We start from the raw sequence: 15,385 nt of genomic DNA, 5'->3' as shown, positions 1-15,385 counted from the left end.
GGAAAAACTTAATACCTAAGAAAAGATTTAAAACTGGGGGAAATGTAGTGCAACTTAGTATAATAGGAAATTTAATATATCTGGAAGAGATTATCATAAATTGTCAAAAAATGTAATAATGCGAATAGGGTATTTCTTGGTATGGATTTTAGAGAAGGCAAATAAACTAGTGTATAGGGCCCACTTGGGAAGAATATATAATGATGCCAGATCCAGTGGTCCAGATCTAACAACTAGATGTTACCCCTATTATAAAAGATCCAAAACATTTGAAATGTGTTGAAAGTATAGCATGCATTATTAGCTATATGACTAACTTTTCACATTTTTTCTTTGAGGCTAGCATTTCAATAGGGGCTTTATTAAAAAGGTACACTATGACTGACATACTATCAGGAGGAGAAAAAAAAGAATTGTTATCAGCGTTAATGTCTGGATTAAGAAATTTTAAGTGATGTGAAGTTTCAAATGTCTATACATTGCAAGTTGGTCTTCAGGCAAACTAGACTTTATGTAGAGTTCTAGCTAGTTACATTTGAAAGACCAGACTCTCTCTGGGTATCTAGGCATGCTTTTTAGAATAGGTCCTTTTCACACAGGGATTAAAGAGGCTTTTTCTCACTTGTCTGACCTGGTTCTTTTATGTTATCTTTATTGTACAGAGAATAAAGAGGAACCCCATCTTCAGTAAAATAAATCATGGAAACTTTTCATTGATTTGATATTCTCTTAGATTGTACTGCCTTCCACAGCTCAATAGACAGAAACTCTTTATCTTTTATTGAAAAAGTTTGAAAAAAGATGGGAGGGGGATGGGAAACTTTAGAAGTTTTTTTTTCCTCCACAAATGACTGATAATTGCCCATTCCCTTTATCCCTAGCATTTTATATCTTCTAATGTGACTTGTATAGTTTATCTAAGATGTTAATTATTCCTGTAAACATGCTAAACATAGAATAAGTTCTGGATGATAGACAAAAATGCTGAATTTTAATTTAAAAATCAATCACTTCCTTTATGAATAAGAAATCATTTCTGCTCTAAAAATAACTGCCATTTAAGGAACTGAACAGACAAATGATTGGTACATATAATATGCAGGAAATCCACGTCACAACCAAGTAAAACGAGTCCGACTTTGTTTTCATTTTTATTTTTAATAGCTTTGTTGAGATATAATTAGATAGCATACATTTCACCTACTTAAAATGGTGCTCTTTAGTATATTCAGAATTGTGCAACCATCATTACAATCTAATTTTGAACATTTTTATCATGCCTGCCCTCCAAAACCCCATATCCATTAGCAGTCATTCCCATTTCCCCGCCTACCCACCTCCAGCTATAGGCAACCACGAATCTACTTTCTGTCTATTTATATTTGTCTATTCTGGACACTCCATCTGAAAATGGGATCACACAATATGTGTCTTTTGTGACTGGCTTCTTTCACCCAGAATATTTTTTTTTTTTTTTTTGAGATGGAGTCTTGCTCTGTTGCCCAGGCTGGAATGCAGTGGCACGATCTTGGCTTACTGCAACCCCCGCCTCCTGGGTTCAAGTGATTCTCCTGCCTCAACCTCCCGAGTAGCTGGGACTACAGGTGCCCACCACCATGTCTGGCTAATTTTTGTATATTTAATAGAGATGAGGTTTCACCACGTTGACCACAAACCCCATAAAATTTTTTATTTTAAAAATAAAAAAAATTTTTAAGGTCTATGTTGTAGTTTGTATTAGTTCGCTTCTTTTCGTTGGAAAATAATTTTCCATTATGTAAACACATTTTATGTATCCATTCACAAATTGATGGATATTTGGATTATTTCCACTTTTTGGCTATTATACATAATGCTGCTATGAACATTCATGAACAAGTTTTTGTGTGGACGTATGTTATTCTCTGTCTTGGATATATACCTAGAAGTGGAACTGTTGGGTCATATGGTAACTCTATATTTAACTTTTTGAGGAACTGCCAGATTGCTTTCCAAAGCAGCTCCATCTTACTGAGATATAATTTATCCTCATAAGCAGTGTATGAGGGTTCAAATTTCTCTACTTCCTCTCCAACACTTGTTACTGTCTTTTTGATTATAGTTATTCTAGTGGGTGTGAAGTGGTATCTTGTGGTTTTGATTTGCATTTCTGTGTTGGGTAATTATGTTTAGCATCTTCTCGTGCTATTTTTAAGTCTTTTACTTAAAAATGTGGACTCTAACCCCATTTGTTGATAACTGGTTATATACTACTGTCAATTTTTATTAGTTTAATGGTATCTAAAGTGTGATACCAATGAGGTCAAGGCTACAAGTTCTAGTTCCAAATAATTGGTTAGTTTCACACAGAAGAAATTGTGGTTAAACAGCTACACTCATATGTCCTAACTGTGTCCATCAATCTGACAGGCTTTTAATTTATTTTTATTTTTTTGAGGCAGAGTCTCGCTCTGTCACCCAGGCTGGACTACTGCAGTGAACTGTGATTGCATCACTGCACTGCAGCCTCAATGACAGAGTGAGACCCTGTCTCAAAAAACAAACAAAAAATAAATAAAAAGCCCTATAATTTTAAACGTACATACTTTCCCCTGCACCCAGGAATATACTGTACAATCCTAGCCTCCCTTGCAGCTAGACACACTTGGTTAGTAAATTCTGGCCAATGGGATATAAGCAAAAATATCGTATGAGACTTACAGAAAATATTCTTGAAGGGAGAGGATATGCCCATCCTGATTTCTGCTTTCTGTTAGCAGGAATGCAAATATAACCACTCAAGTTTGGTCTATCATCTTAGATCATGAGGTGAAAGACCTGGGCTGGATGTAGCAAGACAGGAGGGAGGATTCCGAGGATCTGACAATTTCTTGAAGCTGCTGTACAAGACCTCAACTGCCTATCTCCACACTTTTTATGTGAGAGAGAAACTTCTACCTTCTTTAATGGTTTGAGATCTTTAGTCATTTGCCATTAACCTTCATCATAACTGTCACAGTGCTATATAATTTCTTTAATATTTCAGAATATCTGCCTGTTGCCTTTATATGTAATTTAGCTAGTTATAATTCTGATGTTACACTTTGTTCCTCTCAGAACTTACAGACACTGCTCCATTTTTTCTGGCAGCATTGCAAGTTGCAGTGTAGAAAACTGAGACCAGCCTGATTTCCACACACATTCTCGATTTTTGTTTCTACCTAGATCCCTGAAATAAATTTTCCCAATTTTTTATTTCAAAAATTAAAACAAGTAGAAAAATATCTAAATTCAGCAATTGCTGATATTTTCCATATTTGCTTTGTCTCATGTATGTGTATGTCTGCATGTGTATGTATATATTTCTCTATTTCCATCCACATTTCTTCCTGAATTAGCTAGAAATAACCTGCAAACAATATTTTACTACTAAATACTTCAGGATGTGTTTCATAAGATTTTCCTAAAAATAAAAACAGCAATTTCTTAATATCCTCTAGTATGCATTCTGCATTCAAATTTCCCTAATCATTGTTTTTCCCCACCTTCTATTTAAAATGTGGGGAAAAAACAAAACAAAACAAAACCAGCAGGATCCGATCAGGATTCACACACTGTTTTTCGTTGTTACATCTCTTTAGTCTCTTTTACTAAAGCAAGAGTAATCCCTTGCTTTTTAGTTTTTTAATCGTTGTTATTACATTTACCTTTTGATGAGGTTGGTCAGTTGTGTTATATACTGTCCTACCTTCTGGCTTTACCTGATTGTTTCCTCGTGATTTCAATTAACTCATTCATCTATGCCATTTTTTCCATAAACTGAAAGTTGGGTCTCAAGGCTTAATTAGACTTGGGTTAGATATTATTTGGTAAAAATGTTTTATGCAGCATTTTATACTCATCACATCAGGAAGCAGGTGGAGCAAGTTGTTCTGCCACTAATGACACTAAGTTTGAAAAGCTGAGATAGTGTCCTCCAGATCTGTTCATTTAAAGGTAAGTAATCTGTGGGATGATTTTTTTTTTTTTTTTTTAGCATTATGGGAACACCTTTTCATCTAATTATTTCAGTATACAGTCGATACTTGAACAACACAAGTTTGAACTCTGTGGGTCCACTTTATATAAGGAGTTTCATTCTGCCTCTGCCACTCCTGAGTTAGCAAGATCAACTCCTTCTCTTCCACCTCCTCCTCAGCCTACTCAACGTGAAGACGTTGAGGATGAAGACCTTTATGATGATCCACTTCCACTTAATGAATAGTAAATATATCTTTTCCTCCTTATGATTTTCTTTTTTTTTTTTTGAGACGAGGCAAGGAGGAGCAAGTCACATCTTACATGGATGGTGGCAGGCAAAGAGAGCTTGTGCAGGGAACTCCTGTTTTTAAAACCATCAGATCTTGTGAGACTCATTCACTATCATGAGAACAGTGCAGGAAAGACCTACCCCCATCATTCAACCACCTCCCACCGGGTTTCTCCCACAACACATCGGAATTGTGGGAGTTACAATTCAAGATGAGATTTGGGTGGGGTCACAGCCAAACCATATCACTGATATCTTAAATTCATGTTGTAACTAAGTTCTTCTCTAGCAGAGAATGTAAACTGTCTTCCAGATGGGGTTCTTCATCTATCTTTTGCATGTTATTTACCTTTCTTTTAGGATTTTAGTTTGTGTTTGCTATGCCCTTTCTTTTCATCTTGCTCAGTTTGGATAGGGGCAGATAGATATCATGTATCTATTCTGATATATTTTATATAAATTATTGTTTACATCCTTCCCACTTTATCTAGGAATGAACTGATCTTCTCAGAGCTAAAATATGGTGGCTGACTACTGTTTCCCCCACCCCGCCCCTGCCCTTTCTGTAGCCTAATATTGGAAAAGAGCAGAGCAGGAAAATGGGTGAAATCTACTGCGACTAAGTACAGCCGCCACTAAGGGACAAGGTTTTGCTCTTGCTTAAGGTACTATGAAATGACCAGCTCCAGGACCTATCCCATGCAGCCAAAGATATATCTCACGCCTAGGAATGTTGGATTATTCCTTTGACTCTGCATAGTACAACCATCATTCAACCATCTCCCTGATGATGGCAGGTCCTGGTGAAACTATTTTTGCTGAAGACCTAAAGTAATATGTAGGATCTTCTCTAAATGTATCCCCCTTCTTCACCTCAGCCTCTAAAAATGTATACTTACATTTAACTTTTCCAAATTGGAGAATTTTTGCGAGAATTTTCATGAGTTTTTCAACTTATCTTCTGTCCTTACTACTGTTTGTTGAATCTTTTTCCCCCTTATTATCTAGGAAACTTCAGGAAGTAAATTCTGAGACTTTGCTTTACTCAGCTATTACTTTCTCATCGTTTAATAATAAAATGGATCTATGTCTTGTGGGAGGTATGGGAGTAGCGGTTAATAACACTAGTTCTGTAGTTGGACAGACCTAAATTTGATTCTGGTTCTGCCACTTATTGAATAATCTTGGTTAAATTACTTATTCTATGGGTCTCAGTTTCCTCACATTAAAATGAAGTTATCTACTCATAGGGTTGTTGTAAGGATTAAGAGAGATAAGGGATGTAAGGTGCCATCTATTTTTTTCCCACAGTTTAAGAATCCTCTATTTTTAGTTAAGTACATGGTTGCCCAGAATAAAAACTAGTTCCTAAATCTCCTTGCAGCTAGGTATGCCTACATAACTAAGTTCAGACCAACAGGATATAAACAGAAAAGACTTGGGGTAGCTTTTTCTTTTTTATTTTGAGATCTCACTCTGTTGCCCAGGCTATAGTCTAATGGTGTGATAACAGCTCACTTCAGCCTCAATCTCCTGGGCTTAAGCAATTCCTTCCACCTCAGCCTCCTGAGTAGCTGGGACTACAGGCCTGTGCCACTACACCCAGCTATTTTTGTAGTTTTTGTAGAGAAGTGGTGTCACCAAAGCCCAGACTGGTCTAGTACTCCTGGGCTCAAGCAGTCCTCCCGCCTTGGCCTCCCGCAGTCCTCCCGCCTTGGCCTCCCAAAGTGTTGGGATTACAGGTGTGGGGCACTGTGCCTGGCCTAGGGTAGCTTTTGAGCATCTTCCTTTTAAAGGCAGCCGGGACGTGCCCCATGACCCTTCTCTTCTTTGAAATGTACTTGAAATGTACGTTTGATGGCTAGTACTACATCTTGGACCATGAGGTCTAGGGACAGCAGAATGCTGGCATGCTGCCAGGAGCCTGAGTACTCAAGGATTCCTTTAAGCAGAGCCATCATTCTAGGCCTGTACTACCTGCACGTTTTTGTGAGAAATAAAATTCTATCAAGTTTAAATCATGGCTATTTTGGGTTTCATTTACAGGTGAACTTACTCTACCATCTAAACAATTTCTTTCTTCATTCTTAGCATTTAAGGGCAGCGTCTGGAGTCAGACTGCCTGAGTTCACATCCAAGCTTTGTCACTATTTTGTGCATTCCTGGGCAAGTTACTTAAACTTTCCTTACCTCATTTCTTCATCTGTAAAATGAGGAAATAACAGTAACTACTTCATAGGATTATTACTGGGGTGAAGATTAAATTATCTGATACATGTAAAGCACCATTTATAGTGTCTGGAACATAGTAACTGCTATTCATTAGAACAACATAATGTTATTATATTATGAGTTTTACTCATGCTTTTTAAAACTGCTTATTTCCAAAGGATACTACCAGTCTTATTTGACACTTTCAAGTAGAGGTTATTACTGCCATACAGTAATAATTAACATTTATCTAATGCTTTACAAATTAACTTTTCACATATGTATTACTTTGTTTCATTCTTACAATTATCCTGTGGGGTGAGTACTGCTATACTTGATTAAATGACGAGAGTACAGATCAGACGATTTAGTGATTTGCCGAAGGTTACAATTGTAAGTGGCAGACTCAGACTTACTCCTCCAACTCATTTAACAGTCTGGTACAGCATAGGCGTCATTAGTTATACTAAAGATAATTTAGGAAATGAATATGTTCCATCCATTTCTATTTAAGAGACTTCTTTTCAATACATTTGTATATTTTCTCTGGAAAGTGTCTCTTCTTTTCTAGACCACTGCCACTATCTCTAACGCAGCCTCAAGCACTACCCCAGACTTCTAATACCTCATGCTTTGATTACTGCTTTCACTGTTATTCCCTTATTTTTATTCAAAAAATCAATGCCTCCATTATTTTAAGGATACAGCGCAAACCCCTATGCTCAGCTCCATCTACAATCTAACCTTTCATGTGTCCTCTTGATCTTATATGAATTCTCCCTTGCACCAAACTGGGTATTCTCTTTAGTGTTCTCTAAATCCAATTTTCTGCATCTACACTTTTGTTTATTCCCTAAATGCATGTAGAACGCTCTTTCAATTTATCTTTACTTATCTCACTTCTATCTAAATTTCTTAGTTCCTCCATGAAACTTTTCCTGATGTATTTTATCCGGAAAAACTCTTCCTCTTCTGAATTCCTATACAGAACTTACTGGCCAGGCACAGTGGCTTATGCCTCTAATCCCAGCAATTTGGGAAGCCGAGGAGGGCAGATCACCTGAGGTCAGGAGTTGGAGACCAGCCTGGCCAACAGGGCGAAACCCTGTCTCTACTAAAAATACAAAAATTAGCTGGGCGTGGTGGTGCGTATCTGTAATCCCAGCTACATAGGAGGCTGAGGCAGGAGAATCGTTTGAACCCAGGAGGCGGAGGTTGCAGTGAGCCAAGATCACGATATTCTAGCCTGGGCAACAGCCTGTTTTGTCTCAAAACAAAACAAAACAAAAAGAACAACAACAAAAACTTACTGTCTTTATATAATTCATTTGGCACTGTTTTACGGCACGACATCATTGATCAACTATATTTTTGCTTCTACCTCAAACCTTTCTCAGGCCGTGTTTTTGTTTTTGGTAGTGTTCTTGTTGCCTAGCACAGTGCCATCTCACTTATTTGTTGATCCTGTTTCCTTAAAAACAAAGATGAGACCAATTCAAATCCTCTTCATTACTGCGGGCAGCAACAAATCATCCAAACGCTGGCACTTCCAGTTATTTCGAGCTTTCCTACCAGGTCGGAGGGTTGTCTTAAAACTTGAGGGAGATGAACTGAGTAAGCGATTACACTGAAAGCATGGGAAGGAAAGGACGTTCCAAACGTCCAATCCATCATCCTTTTGCAGCCTCTTAGTCACTGGGATTTTGAAATCTCTTTCCAAAGACTAGCTAAGGCCCTAAATTGGAAATAGGCTACTTGAGAACATAGTGGATTCATAGTTCACCTGGGGCAGTTTTAGGAGAAATGCCACCAGCTTCTGCGTTTGAAGGCCAAGGTTAGTTGTTCATCGCGTGAGCACCTTCCTGCTTCCAAACTCTGGTTATCTGTAAATACCCAAGTCCTCTAATTTAGGACGCAGGTCATGGGAAGACGCTGGTCCTTAGGGCAGAAGTGAGCTCACATTCCCAGCATTTTTCTTAAACTTGGCAGAACTGCATTTTAACAAATTAAAATCCATGTGAATGAAAAGGAAAACTTAAGTAGGAAACAAACTTAAGCTTGAGTCAGTTACAGCATGGTGAGGATGTCGGTTACAGCAACCCTCAGAGACCGATGAAGGAGAAATTCTAGTGGTGGGCTGGGAGACCGTCTCCATTCCAACTCCACCGCTTTTCTCCACAGAGACCCACGCACGCCAGCTCCCGCCTCAGTCACAAGGGAACGCCCGTGTGGGCAGGCAGTCGCCCTTGGTGAGCCGCGATCTCCTCATCCCGAGAGCCGCAAGCTCCGCTGACGCCGGTACAGGTCTCGCTGCGACTCCCTCTGGGCGCGCGGAATCCTGGGACTTGTGGTCCCTTCCGCGCGCTGTCCGCCCTAACCGGCGCAGAGAGGACTACAATTCCCAGGATGCGTCGGCGGAAGAGGCCACAGGGACCGGGAGAGGGAGGGGGCGGGGGGCGGCCCCAGTCCTCCGGGGCGTCTCTGTTTCTAAGCGGCGCGATCTCGCCTAGTAACCGGCAGCTGAGGTTCACTAGCGTGGCGTTGTGGCCCCGCCCCCGGAGCCCCGGCTGGAGGAAGAACCTGTCTCCCGCGGCGCCCCAGTGACGAAGCCCATCCCCGGGTGCGGGAGGCGGGGAGGGGAGGGCAGGCAGAGGATTTCGCTCGCTCGCCCGCGCGGGATCCGGGACGCGCCGGTGGCGTCCGCTGGCAGCAGAGGTTAGAGGCAGAGAGCGCGGGGATGCTCCGCGGGCGAGGCTGGTTCGGGAGTGGGAGGAGTGCAGGGCGCCGCCAGGGCGGCAGTGCGCGCGGGCCGAACAGTCCTGAGGGCGGGCATCCTTCGCGCAGCGCGCCGACCCCCGGGACGTGTGCGTCTGTGGGGGGTTGCTGTCCCCCGGGTCCCGCTGGCGACCCCGCTCCACGCTGGGCTCAGGGCAGGACCCGGGATTCCGTGGGACCCGGTGTTTAGCGCAGACGTTTCTGGGGAGAAGTACACGATTTTTGCCACTTGTTATTTAATTTCTCCTCGACCAGGAGCGTTTGTAGGTAGCGCACTCCCTCCGACTGCACTAGTGCCTCGTTTCTTCCGAGTAAGACAATCTTTCATGATGCGGACTGGAGTTGCTGATCAATGAGAGCTGCTAAGTTCTTTAAGGCTTTCTCGGTGAAGAGAAGGTTCACGGAGGATATAATTATTAAACACACACATGAAAACTAATTGGAGCATCTAAAAAATGACCATTGCATATTCGCCCTCGCTTATTAGGGAAACAGCAAGCGTTCCTTCAAATCCTATCAGCAACTGCCAGGCAGCAGCATTTACGCATATTTCGTATCATTAAGGAGATGGAACTGGAGAGAGAAAGCGGGAGTAGGGGACAATTTTTAAAAATACCCAACTTGGTTTAGTTTGGGGATAATTTTCTTGGATTGGGTGACTTATGCGAAAAATCTGTTTCTTTCTTCCTCGCTCTCGCTTCCTGGATATAGACTGTCAGTTTCGGATCCAAGGACGGCGATGGCAGAGCTCACCCGGGTTGCCTGTCAAATCAAGGCTATCGCAGAATAAATCCCGCCGCCTGCCGCGAAGCCCCAGCGCACCGCAAACTTCAGTGAGCGAACTGGGTGATCGCTGTTGGGATATGCAGATTCCTGATGTAAAAGGCGGGGTGGCCCCCCCGAGAGCCTCTCCCGGGGGCCGGAGCCCGCAGGTGCAGTGAGGCGCGCGCGCCGGTGCCGGCGACCCCAGAGCCGCCTTGCCCGGGGAGAGGGAGCCCGGCGCCCGGCGGGGTCTGGCGGCCGCACACCGGCGGCGGCGGCTTGTCTGCGGCGGCTGCAGCGGATGATGGTGGCGGCCGGCCCGCTGGGCTGTGCCTGTGTGTCGCCGCGGAAATCAGCGCCCAGCGCCGCGCGCTGAGCCCCTGCAGGTCCGCCGCAGCCCCAGCCTCGGCGAGGACTGCCCCGGCGCGCGGGGGGGCGGGGGGCGCGCGGGGTCGACTTATCATGGCGGATCGGACGGCGCCCCGCTGCCAGCTCCGGCTGGAGTGGGTGTACGGGTACCGGGGTCACCAGTGCCGCAACAACCTGTACTACACGGCAGGCAAGGAGGTGGTCTACTTTGTGGCTGGGGTCGGGGTGGTTTACAACACCCGCGAGCACAGCCAAAAATTCTTCCTGGGACACAACGACGACATTATCAGGTAAGGGGGTGGCCAGGGGCGGCGGGGAGGGGTTGCGTGTGGAGGCTAGGAAGGTGGGAAGAGGTTGACCTGGGGTGGGATCCGGGAGTCCCGTGGAATAGAGGATTCTCTCTGGAGCCGCATGGAATTACTGAAGGGCTGCTGATTATAGGGCCAGGGCAGAAACAGAGTGGGGGGTGCAGGTGAGGAGGGAGAGATGTCTTTTCGCTGTATCCCTCCGGAATTCCGGCTTTTCAGTCTCCAAGGAGTTGAGTGTTCTGATGCTTTCTTGGTGTTCTTTCCTGCTACAAGTGGAAGGAGCCTGGGTAACTATGAAACACTTCTTCCTTCCCTAACCAGGTGCACGGTAGGACCAATAGCCTGAAGTGTGGGCATCATCTTTGGGAGGCTCCTCAGTGGGTTTCTCAGTAAGCAAGAGGATTAAAAAAGATCTAAAAGAAATTTTACTACTGGTAATTTGGAATCTTTATCTCAGATGCTTTGGACCTGGGAAATTTCTGCAGTGGGTGGGGAGTTTGTTCTCTAATATTTCACTTGGCAGTGTTTTAATGCCTAAAGCATATTTATACACTAAATGGATGCTTCCACAACATCAATGAGGTTATTAAAGGCTGGCAGCTGCTGGATCACAAAATCCTACCAGCCAGCCCACACAATGACCAACATCTGCTAGCGGATGGCCCAAGACTGACTGACAGGAGAGCTCATTTGGATGAATGGCCATTTTAGGGGCCCTCCCGATTAAATTGAAGGGGGTTATATTGTGATTCTTGGCCCTATCCTCTCATCTTTGGACCAGACACATTTTCCTCCAGCCCTTGTCAGCTTTTATGTGACCAAACAAGGTATGGGCCAGATGCTGTTCACAGGGAATCCTTTTCAGCCTTCAGCAGTTAAGGAAGATTTTCGTCATATGGGAGCCTCAGCCCACAGGGAAAATGACTTGCTGAGGATGGACTACAACTGACGGAGACCATATTTATACCTTCCAAACTTGTGTGTTTCATTGATGTAGAACAACTACCATTACATTCTCAGAATATTGCCACTTTTGCTCTAAGTTTGTCTTTCACAATGAAATAAATGAAGTGGTGTCATGTCCATGCTCCTAATTTCTCAGTGCAGAGAATGATTTCAAAGATCAGCTTTTTTTTCCTTCCTAATGATGTGCTTATATTCCAGAGCTTTTTTTTTTCTGAGACCTAAAGTTGAAAAATTGTTACAGAAGGCAAGCACTTAATATTCAAAATACAGGTTTAAAAAAATCTTGACTTTTTTTTGAAGATGAGAGCTCTAATGTTCTCAAGATTTAGTGGAACTAGCATGTAAAAGTTTTTTCATGTCACGTATGACAAAAATAGCTTTTTTTCTTCCCTCCCTAACATGGTAGTTGTTGTGATTGGGGCATCCTTACATAGTTTTGTTCTGCAGATTTTGCTTCTCTAATTGCTAGGCTGATTATGAAAGTTACAGGTGCAAATGATTAACAATGACTCATGAAAAGGTTAGATGTTTAAAAATTTAAACCCATTATGTTTTTGCTCTCTCTGTCTTAATGCAGTGCTTTCCATTACAGCATCAAAATAAGATGTAGTCCTTTGGGTGAAGGGAGAGAGTGGCAATTAAACAGAAAATTCCCTGTGGTTAAATAATATTAATGTGACAGTTCACTGAACTACTTTGTGGATTTGAACTCTTAATCCTAATTTTTTCTGTGATACAAGGAAAAAACCAATTGCACTGTTAAAACTGAAGGTGGGAAAAGGGTGGAGTTGCAGTAAACCGTTGTTATGACAAGCAGCCGGGCTAGTGGGATGTGATGAAATCTAGCTTGGGTGGTTAAGGAAGCATTCAGATTTGAAGAAAAGGTGAATGAAGTGATGTGTATAACTGGGTTTGCAGGGAGCCTTAACTGATGAAAGGAAAAAGAGATAGTTAGCATCTGATCTATTTATTAAGCTACTTTAGTGACATAGTAGTAAGCCTGATTTCAGAGAAAAGACTGTATTCATAATTCTCCACAATATTTGGTTGGGTCAGAGTATGTATAGGTGAGCAGAGCAGAGTTCTTTAACATCCAAATATGTCTTTGTACATAAGAATAAAATTAAGTTCAATGAATTAAGAAACACAAACCACAGATTATTATAGAATTAAGAGCTATAAAATTGGAATGTTCATGCTGTTCTTTTGCTTTGTCTTACGTATGTAAATATCTTTTTCTGGTGAAGGCACTGCACAAACCACAATGCACAATTTTTTGTCCTTAGGAATTTTAACTCATTTCCGTGTATCCCGGTTACTACTGTTCTTCCACCTGAAATATTGAAGTTTGTTATTAAATGGAGAGGACTATAGCTAAGGTTCTAATGCAAAAGTGTTTTGGTTTTTTATTGAATCATTACATGAATACCAAAACTTGTTCGTTTCTAACTCTTGTTTCCATCAGGTGAGATAGCGTAAGTAATTGTTCACTTGGTACATAGGTTTGCATTAGTTTGAAAGATATACTCATATGCATACATCTATACTGCTTTATTTTTTGTGCTGTTTTGCCAAGAGTATTAACTAGAAAGCAGCCCAACAAGTATTGATAACACACTCCATTTTATAAAACCATGTGATCTCCAAGATCATAATGAACCCTAATAATAATGTAGGTTTTGGCAGAGCTCATTAGGGCTCAGCATATGTGTCCTTCTGCTTTGACAGGCTATATGTCTAAGTCAGATTTTTAAAGATGTTGGTATGTGAGGCATAATATAATTTATTGAATGTGTAGGCTTAGTTTTATTCTCTTAAATGATTACTTTTCAATTCAGATAACAGATTAGAAGATGATGCCATATTTTAGACCTGATAACACTGTGATAGAACAAGTGAATACTTAATATTTGCTATTGGGCTAACAACAAGATGCAAATCAGGACTTGATAGCAAGGACAGTAATAGAGACTGGGATAATTACTAACTTGGTTTCTACTTTAGGTAGTAGAACATGACACAGAGAATGGGAGTAAATGAAAGAAAAGCCCATGAACACATTCATCCTCTGTTACTTCCCTTCCATTTTCACAGTGATTCCAGTTGAGACATTTATCTCCTCACTCTGGACCGCTATATGTATTGCTTCTGGCTAGTTCCCTGTCTCCAGGTTCTTCTCCCTCATTTTCTGGCTCCCAATTGCAAAGGAGGTTTATGTACAATGCTGCTTTAGGGGAAAGGGCACTGACTTCATTATCATGCACACTTGGGTATAAATCCCACTCTGCCATTTACTGGGGGTATCTGGGTGAGTGGCATCACTTTTCAGGGCCTTGTTTATTTGTGAAATGGGAGTGACAATACCTAAACTGCAGAGTTGTAACTATTAGAAAAAAAATGTATGCAAAGGGTTTAGTGTGGGGCCTGGCCCTTAGTTGGTGCTCAATAAATATTCTTAGTTGTGGTAGAAGTAGTATTTCACTAAACACACACACACCCCCAGAACAAAACAATGATTCATCATTGCTCACAGGCAGAAGTCCAGATTCCTAAGCTTTCTGTTCTCTCTCCTAACCTACCATCCTATCCTTATTTTCCTTTTTTAAAAAATCATAAATTGTTTGCTTCCCACTTGCCATATGATGACTCTGTTCTTCCCTGCTTCACAGTGGAATGATTCATCTTCCCCGCTGGCCCTTCTCTGTCTGTCCAGCCCCACCCCTCCAATGGCATAGCAGTGGGAGCTTGGACTTTACTGTCAGTCATACTTGAGTTTGAACCTAGGACTGCCACCAGCTGGCGACTTTAATAAACCTCTTTGAGTCTTAACTATCTCATCAGTGAAACAACTTTTCACTTATAAAATGGAGTTTTAAAGGTATCTCCTTTGTAGTTTGTTGTGGGGATTACATACCAAAAATGTTTGGCCAATGGTAAGTGCGCAGCACCGGGGTCCTGTTTGCATCTGCATCCTGCAAAGCCCCATCTGCTGCAGTCTCACCTCTCCCATGAGACCTTGTACCATCCTCAGATGAAGGGGCACCTTGCACTTCCAAAACTTTGTGTGTTTTGTGACTGATGCTGCTCACTTAATATGTATCATTTAGGGCTATCGTTTCATTCTGTTTTCATTTGTAAGCATATATAAGACCCTTGAGGCTGAGAATGAATCTTATAACCAGAGCTAACATTTCCTGAGTGCCAAACTCAGAACTAAATGTGTCTATCGATTGATCTGATCCACCCTCTCACAATCCAGTGAGATAGGCACTGTTGCTAACCCCAGTCTAGAGGGGAGGCAGCTGAGGCACAGAGAGGTTGAGGATCTTGCCTGTTGTCACTCTCTGGCAGACTGTGGAATGGGAATTGGAACCGAGATTGGTCTGATTCCAAAGCTCCAAGCTTTGGCTTCACTGCTTTATGGCCTCTTATATTGTGGTCCCTACAACTGTGCCTTCTTCCTAACCAGAAGGTAGTAGGTTGTTGCTCTTTGTAACTCGCTTATTTGTTGGTCTATAAACCGTTTGATTTATTCAAGAATATTTGAAGTAGATCATTAGAATTCTGCCTGGAAATGGGACCATGTTTAAGTTTGTTTTAGAAACATCCCCAGCTCAGCCAGGCTAATCCAGCAATTTGGGAGGTTGAGGTGGGCAGATCACTTGAGCTTGGGGGTTCAGGACCAGCCTGGGTGGCATGGCAAAAC

At 42.0% G+C, this 15,385-nt stretch overlaps 1 protein-coding gene across 7 annotated transcripts in view; it reads left to right on the top strand.

The window, feature by feature from the left end:
• The first annotated feature begins 9,061 nt into the window (after positions 1-9,061).
• The window catches only part of EML6 (EMAP like 6), a 259,228-nt gene continuing 252,904 nt past the window's right edge, over positions 9,062-15,385 (top strand). For all 7 annotated transcript variants that reach the window (XR_008522134.2, XR_008522133.2, XM_024242556.3 and 4 more), the window contains exons 1-2: positions 9,062-9,214; positions 9,986-10,695. Coding sequence is in view for 5 of the 7 variants with exons in the window: in XM_024242556.3 (XP_024098324.2) it covers positions 10,499-10,695 (197 nt within the window). In the remaining 2 variants the exon portion in view is untranslated. The remainder of the gene's footprint in view (positions 9,215-9,985; positions 10,696-15,385) is intronic.

The sequence above is a fragment of the Pongo abelii genome, chromosome 12 (assembly GCF_028885655.2).
Source record: "Pongo abelii isolate AG06213 chromosome 12, NHGRI_mPonAbe1-v2.0_pri, whole genome shotgun sequence".
NCBI classification, from domain to species: domain Eukaryota; kingdom Metazoa; phylum Chordata; class Mammalia; order Primates; family Hominidae; genus Pongo; species Pongo abelii.
This window is presented reverse-complemented; position numbering and strand designations above follow the sequence as displayed.